Consider the following 8,104-nt stretch of genomic DNA (forward strand, 5'->3'; position numbering starts at 1 on the left):
TTTTACCTATAAGGAACGAAATGCAAATTGAATTCAATATTTGTAAATTGATTGGTGTTCCCCTAAAGAACCCTTAAAAATATTATTGGGTCTCCTTATTTTTTTGAGTTGAACAAAAATGAAATTAAAGACTAAATGAATTTTTTTTCTTAAATACATTTAAACTATGTGAAAATTGAACAAAAATGTCCCATTAATATTTGAATTTAAAAATTTCCTTGTTGTTAATAGTTTAGTCCGAATATATCCTATTTTTTTTTTTGATTGGGTAAAAAAGAAATGTTCTTTTGCCAATAAAAATATTGTTTCTTTTATTTTTAACACTTTATTTTCCTAATAGTTGAAAAAAGTGATCCACAGTGCACAATGGGGGCATTTTTTTGCACTTTTTAAACAAATCCCCTTTGGAATTTAGAATTTTTTTCAATATTTTTATTAAAAAAAGAATGTATTTTAGAAGAAAAGAAACAATATGTTTATTAGCAAAATGGTATTTTTGACTCAATAAAGTAATAATAAAAATATTTTTGGACCAAACTATTAAAAAAGATATATAAATCTAATTTCATATAGTTTAAGGCATTTTGACACTTTTCCTAAAAATAAAAATGAAAAAGTGCCAAAGAAAAATGATTTTTAGCTTTCCTATTTTTTTTATTTTTTATAATGAGAGGGTTGGCGAGAGAGTGTCCAGTTTTAAAATAGAAAAAAGACAATATAACATGCAGTTTTATAATAGCAGAAAGACAGATATTTTTTTTATCACTCTCCACGTATCAAAATAAAACGTGAAAATATCGCTAACTAAGAGTGTGTTTGGTACATGGGATGATCGATAACATTTGCGTTTTTGGAAAATAAGTTAATTTATAATTTAGTTCTTAATATTTGTTAAGTAAATTAAAAAAAAAATCTTACTCTAAAGTATTACTTCCTCCGTTTTAAAAAAAATGACATATTTTGACTTGCGCAAAGTTTAAGAAAATAAAAAAACTTTTAAATCTTGTGGTCTTAAATTAAAGTTGTGTCAAATGTATTTTCAAAAATGAATGTTTTTACCAAACTAAAAGGCCTTTAATTTTATGGTCCTAAACATGTCATGTGGAAAGTTAAAATTAAAGTATTTTCAAAAAAGGAAAGAAGTAATTTTTTAGAAACGGATTAAAAAGAAAAATAGATATTTTTTTTTTAAATAGAGGGGAGTAATATGTAATCTAATAAAGTATTAAATTTGGAATGTAACTAATGAAACATACATTTCTTATTTTCGTTTGGAAAGTCTTTTTTTGCCTTCTCGATTATAAATGAATTTATATGTTTTCCGAAAACAACTCAATATTGTAATCAAGTGTAGTACAAAAGTACAAAACCATCCTTAAAAAGTGTGTATGTAAACCACACTTTATTTTCCTTCTCTGCGTACTCATTCTTCTATTCTCAAGGCATCTCTCTATATAAGTAAAACTCTCCCTCTCCTTTCTTTGCTCGCTCACTCACTCTTCACTTCTCAAGTCATTTATATAAACCATTTCCCTCTCATCCTTCTTTGCTCACTCATTCTTCTCTTCTCAAGACATCTATATGTAAACGATTTAATTTCCTCCTTTTTTTCTTACTCATTCTTTTCATCATACAGTAAACCTTCTTCTTCAATTTTCTGATGGCGCAGACAAAAGACAAGGCACCAATTCCCTCAATTGAGGTGCGCTTTAAGGGTGTCAGAAAAATGCCCTGCGGAAGTTATATAGCTGAAATCAAAGATTCAAGCCAGAGGAGATATGTCTGGCTTGGAACTTTTAATACTGCGGAAGAAGCTGCCTTAGCGTATGATACAGCAGCCAGGAAAAAGTATGGCCAAAGGGCCAAAACTAATTTTCCTTTGACAACTGAGGAATACCTCCAAACCATCAAGGATTTTCTTTCGAGGGTTAATAATAAAAATGTAAGTGATCATATCCTCCCATATAAGAGCAACGATATCGGGTCGTCTTCCAAAACAGGTGGTGATGAGTTACGATTTCGGTTACCCAATCAGAACCCTAATGAGTTTCGTCGTTTTACGACGATTACTGGATGTTCTGTGTGGATGTCGATGGTGCACGATAAGTGCTTACTGGAGGCTTTAATGAAAGAAGGAGTGCTACTTCCAGAACCGGAGATCAATAGCCAAAATGTGCCTATGGATGTCACGATTATCGATGCTAACAACGACGAGAGTACTAATGAAACTCTCAACCTTGAGCTATGCCTTGCACTGCCAGGAAGCAAGTAAAACCGCTGGAGCTCTCTTTTTTTATTTTTTTGTTTATTTTATGTTTTTGTAGTGGGAATGTGGCATGTTGTAATCATTTCTTATGTATCTCCTGTAATATTAATTTAAAAATTTATGTCTTTTTCTTTCTATAATCTTCTCTGTTTTCAAATTCCGTTGATGAATTTTGTTTGGTCATTTGACCGAAAACAAGAAAGGCATGAGGGAGATAGACTAAATCCTGTGGATAGAGGAAGCACGTCATCTTTCAGTTTCAGCTAAAGTAGCAAATTAACACGTAATAGGGCTTTTGTCATACTATGAAAAATAGTGTAGTACTTTTTTGGCTTTTTTTGAAAAGTGAGTTTTTATGAACGAATAATATGATAAAATATAGGATAATACTCATGAAAATACCTGAATTTTAATCGAATTTTTAGTTGAGTATATTAAATTTTGCAGGGGTTCTATTACCCCTGAACTTTTTTAAAGTGGAATTAACTTCCCCAAAAAACGCTATACCCAATTTTAAAGTGGAAAGTGTAATACACGCGCCAATGACATATTGACACGTGTATTTTTTATTTAAAATTAATGTTCATTTAATTTCTTTTCCATTTTTAATCTTCTCCATTTTCTATTCTTATTTTCTTCTCCTTTTTATTCATCAAAATCCACAAAAAATTAGTAGTAGTAGCAGACCACCATTGTTCTTCTCCAAAATTAGCAGTAGCAGCAAACCAAAACAATAATCAAAATTCACAAAAAATTAGCAGTAGCAGCATACCAAAACACTGATATCCAACAATAGTGTAGTTCTTCTCCAAAACTAGCAGTAGCAGCAGACCAACAACACCATTACAATCAAAACATTGGCATCCAACAACCCAAAACTCAGAAAGTTTCAATCTTTATATTCCCCAAGTTCAATTTAGTGAAAAAAATAGCAAGAATTTGCTTTAGAGAATCCAAAATCACCAATTTAGAAAGAAACTTCAAAATGCATCATTTAAAAAAAAAAAGAATAAAAAAATCATAATTTGAGAAAATCTACTTCACTGATTTCTTGAAAATTCGAAATTTCAATTACTATCAAGATTGTGTCGACAAATTCCCTTCTGGCGCCAATAGTGAGTTGGTTGATGATGACAATAATAGGTTAATTTTGCTATTTTGATAGAATTGAAGAAGACCCATTTTGTGTGTGTATTGAAATTGGGTCAAATGGATGTAATTGAATTGGGTGTATTGAAGACAACTTATTTGGTGTGTGTGTGATGAAATTGTGTTCAATTCAATTCCAAGTCAACAATGGAATGAAATACCATTGAAGAGAAGAAGAAGGAAAGAAGAGAGAAGATACAAATGAAAAATAAATAAAAATCCATTAAATTTATAAAAATAAGAAAATTGAGGGCTGTTTTGACCAAAAAAAATTTTTTTTACGATTTTTTAACACTTTCACGCGTTCAATGCGCATGAATTACACACAATGGTCCAAGGGGACTGATATATACCATTAAAATACGAAAAAAAAAGTCTAAGGGGGTAATAGGACCTCCGCAAAGTTCAGCATGCTAACTTGAAATCAGGTCAAAGTTCAGATATTTTCGTGAGTATCATCCCTAAAATATATAGATTATTTTATCTATGTGAAAGTGTACTACAGAATATGAGAGTCAATGATTTAGTTTGATATAATTTCTTCAAACTTTTAGAAGTAAAACCTACACATTTGAAAATTTCACAAAAGAAAAAAATATAAATAATCACAGATAATGATGAAAAATGTTTTGGGAAAATTGTACAGAAAAAAAATATTTGACCCCAAATAATAACACCTTAATTTTCACATAAAATAAAATATAAAATAGAGGAGTAGTTTTTGTAGCATGCATAGATAAATTATTGAATTTTGAAGCAACTGTTCATTTAAATTAACGTTACTAGTCTTTTTATTGATATAAACGTAAGTGAACTAAAAGGAATCACATATTTTATTTTTTAATCTTATCACTTAGCTTGATTAAATATTATAACAGTTATACTACATATTCGATGACTATACACAGTATCTGAAGATATTAGTATTGATAATACACTACTGGAAATTATCCCTATGGCAATAAACTTTTTGGTGACGGTTAACAAAGCATTGCAATAGGTGATCTATTGCAACGGTTTCAAGCGTTGCCAAAAATAATTATTCTATTAGCTATAATATAACACTATAACCATCGCATTTGACAATAAGCGTTGCAATAAATAAACAAAATAAGCTATAGCAACGCTTATTTTATTCCCTCCATTTTATTGAAAAATTTTATTGTGTCCGCAAAAAAAAAAAAATATTTTATTAAAACTTTTTTTAATGTCGCAAAATGGAAACCTAAATCTACTCCACTCTAAACCTAAATCTACTCCACTCTAAATCATTCAGAAAATTGCTGAATCTGTGAGTTTCATCGTCTGACGGTCGGCGTCGCTAAATTTATGGAACCGTAGCTCTGTGGAACCGGTAAGTGGAACCGTAGCTCTGCCCTTCATACCTGCACCTTCGTCTGCATACACACACAAATCACTCAGTTTCTCTATTTTTTTCTTTCATGGTTTCATTCATCAATGGTTGCAGAAGTAAGAAAAGTGCCAATTGTTAGAGTTGTCGATGATCTGGTAGATTTGTGGGATCGGATAGCTATAACTAAAGTGTTTTTCAAAGGAATTTCTGTGGCTCATTATCGGTAAGTTCTCAGACAACTTTGACCTAATTTTTGAAAATTTTGCTTTTGTTTAGGATTTTTGCTTTAATCCTTGCTGAAAATGGAGTGGACTTCTTGCTTTTGTGATTACATTAGATATTTGTTTTTAATCGATGATAGGAATTTCTAAAATGGTTTTGTGGAATTTTTAAGTGTATTAATTGCTTCATTTTCAATGTGTTTGAACTAGAAATAGGGCTTTGTTCGTGTTAACTTAATGGCGATTGAGTTTTTGTAGTTACGTAGTGGTTGTTTTCAGCTTGAATTCGACTTTCTAACTGATTTGTTTTCTGGAATTGCTTAGCTTATTATGAAATATATAAGGAAATTTGGATTTGATTTTGTTGTTTTCAGCTTGAATTCGATTTGCTAGCTTTTCAAACTTAGCTTAATAGCCAAATTTTCTCAATATATCATTATTGAAAATTTGAAGAGGGTCAATAGCCAAATTTTCTCCTCCCCCAAACCCAAGAATAATTGGGAGATCTATAGTCAATGCCCAACAAGAAAATTGACATATGGTGAAGAATGATCCTAGTTGTCTGTCAACATGTTTCAAATGGTTCCTGTAGTTAAGTGTGAGTATAATTTCCTCCATTTGTACATTGATTAGTAGCTGAGTCATCATAAATTAGTTAAGTGGCTGTTAGTTTTAGAGGGAAAGTTGGCTGAGTCGACCTTTACAAGCCAACTATAAAAGCTTGTATAAGCGAACATCAATTGAACTACTGTAATTCTTCTCTTCATCTTCTTATCTTCCATTTATTGAGTTGAAAAACACGAGCAATCTGCTACTGATTTCTCAAAATCCATTAGTGAATTCCTGACTTGAGTTATCAAGTGCATTTTGTTTTTTTGTGTTAATTATTACTTCATTGCCCTTTTAGGTATCTGATTTGGAAACCTCATACTCCAAAGACTGCAATTGCTTCATCCACATCAAAGGAAGTGAGGAATTGTTGTGCAAGTTTTCTTCAGTTAAGGTATTACGTCTTATATACTATTATTGATTAAGGTTATATGGCTGATATTGCCAACCTTTATGTTTAGTAATATTGGAACATGTAACGCCTCCTTTTCTCCTAGAGAAAAAACATTAGGTCAAATTAAAGGAATAAAAAGAAGATTGGGAGAAGAGAAGGAAAGAAAAGAAGAACCCTTTTCTTGTCAATAAAGTTGTTTTCTTAGAGAAATAATAATACATAAAAGAAAAGACAAAACCCCCGAATAATAATACATCGCAAGGTTCATTGTATCTCTGCAATCCTGGTACTCTTCATGTGCCTCAACAGATGTATAAACACTAAAGGAACAACCAAACAACTGGAAGTCCAATTAATGATTGTGTAGCTAATGAGAGACCACATGATCAGTTAAGAGGTTCTCTCCCTGAAGTTGCTGGAGTTTTCTCCATGCATTCTGAGAAGGTGTATTTCCTTTTGAGGATGGCGTTCCTTTATACTTGAAAATATATCTGCAAATATAATTCTTCAAGATCATTTGTTCTTTTCTTTTCTTTGGTTTAATATTTTTTGAAGCTTGTGCTTCAATAGGTGTCTAAGATTTCTGGTGGACTGATCTACAAACAATTTGATTCTTTGGTCAGTTTGATATTGATAAGCCATTAACTTGATAATGGAAAAATACCAGATCTTGACCTTATGTATAAGTAATCAGGAACAGATACTAGTTTACACTTTTCCTTTACACGGTCTTACAATACAAATCCCGCTTTCAGCTGATGAATAATTTAGGCCACTCTTTTTTCTCTGTAATTAGGTATTCCTTTTGGTTCACATCAGTGAGGTCAAACCAAAAGGTTGGCAGAAGACGAAGATAGAAAAGACGCAAAAAAACCTTTGTTGAATCTGATCACAAAGGATTTCCTGGTGATGATGCACTTAATGTTTCAAGCGAAAGGGATTTCTCCAAATTCTCGCCTGGTGGAGATAGAAGGAATGGTCGGGATGCCGATATGGATTCAAATTCAAATGAAATTATGGTTGACCATGAGAGCAGAATTACTTCTCATATTGGTGTGGATAACTTTAGTGATGAAGATCTGAACGGTTCCAGTTTAAACAGCTCTGGCAGCAGTCACTATAGAGCTTTTTGGGATGTCTTTAGAAGGAAAGATGTGCCGATGCTTATCGAGTATCTAAGATTTAATTGAAAGAAACATGGAGATTCAGACCATCTAACGGATGATTCTGTAGGTTAAGGTGGATGAGACAATGTAAACTTAGCTTAAATTGGCTCCGTTACGTCAACAATGATAGGGACAAGTGAGATCTCATCATATATGGCTCATCATTAGGTGTTTGTGCTGCTTTCCATGCTCCAGTGGTTGTCCTCCTATTTGCATTAGAGGAAGTGGCAACATGGTGGAGAAATGCCCTCATCTGGAGAACTTCCTTTATCACTGTTGTTGTCTTGGTAGTACAAGGTCTTCATGGAATACTTGTAAATCTGGTAGCTATGGACTTTTTAGGAGAGGTGGACTTATCATGTTTGATTTAAGTGGTGTAATTGTTAAGATTCATAGCAAAATTAGGCATTGGGCCCGTGCAAAGCATGGGCTTCATTATCTAGTTGTGTTATAATTTATTATGTATGTAAATAAAAATTTATATTAATACGACTATTCATATAAATCGTTTCAATTTAATAACATGTGAAAATTATTGTTGCAATAGATCAATAAATCATTGCAATAGGTAGTTAAAAATGTTGCAACAGAATAACAAAAGTATCACAGTAGATGTTATTGCAACGGTTTAAAGTCGTTGCAATAGATGAAAATTGGCATCTCAATAAGTCAAAAAATAACCGTCGCAATAGGTCAATCTATGGCGACGGTTGTCAGAAACCGTCACAATAGCTCGACCTATGGCAACGGTTTAGACAACCGTCGCATAAAACGTTGCCATAGACCTATTGCAACGCCCACCTATGGGACACTTGCTGAAGCGTTGTGATAGATCTATGACAACGATTTTTTGGTCTATTGCAACGGTTTTGCAACCGTCACCATAGGGGTAATTTCTAGTAGTGATATATATCAAGCTGAATGAAGTGTTCAAGAATGAATGAT

General features: G+C 32.2%; 1 protein-coding gene and 1 long non-coding RNA gene across 2 annotated transcripts; both read left to right on the forward strand.

Moving 5' to 3' along the window:
• The first annotated feature begins 1,660 nt into the window (after positions 1-1,660).
• LOC107858160 (ethylene-responsive transcription factor 4) lies at positions 1,661-2,272 on the forward strand. Its single transcript, XM_016702870.1, has one exon. It carries the CDS (start codon positions 1,661-1,663, stop codon positions 2,270-2,272), a length of 612 nt encoding a protein of 203 aa, XP_016558356.1.
• A 2,362-nt stretch (positions 2,273-4,634) lies between these two features.
• Positions 4,635-7,658, forward strand: LOC107861214. The gene is made up of 4 exons (XR_001671769.2): positions 4,635-4,769; positions 4,884-4,992; positions 5,898-5,993; positions 6,790-7,658. It is a non-coding gene; the product is annotated as an uncharacterized LOC107861214 (long non-coding RNA).
• Positions 7,659-8,104: the final 446 nt, after the last annotated feature.

This window comes from Capsicum annuum, chromosome 2 (assembly GCF_002878395.1).
Source record: "Capsicum annuum cultivar UCD-10X-F1 chromosome 2, UCD10Xv1.1, whole genome shotgun sequence".
Classification (NCBI taxonomy): Eukaryota; Viridiplantae; Streptophyta; class Magnoliopsida; order Solanales; family Solanaceae; genus Capsicum; species Capsicum annuum.

Excerpts from the sequence above, each read along its gene's own strand:
- LOC107858160 (XM_016702870.1), top strand. The coding sequence starts at position 1,661 with ATGGCGCAGACAAAAGACAAGGCACCAATTCCCTCAATTGAGGTGCGC.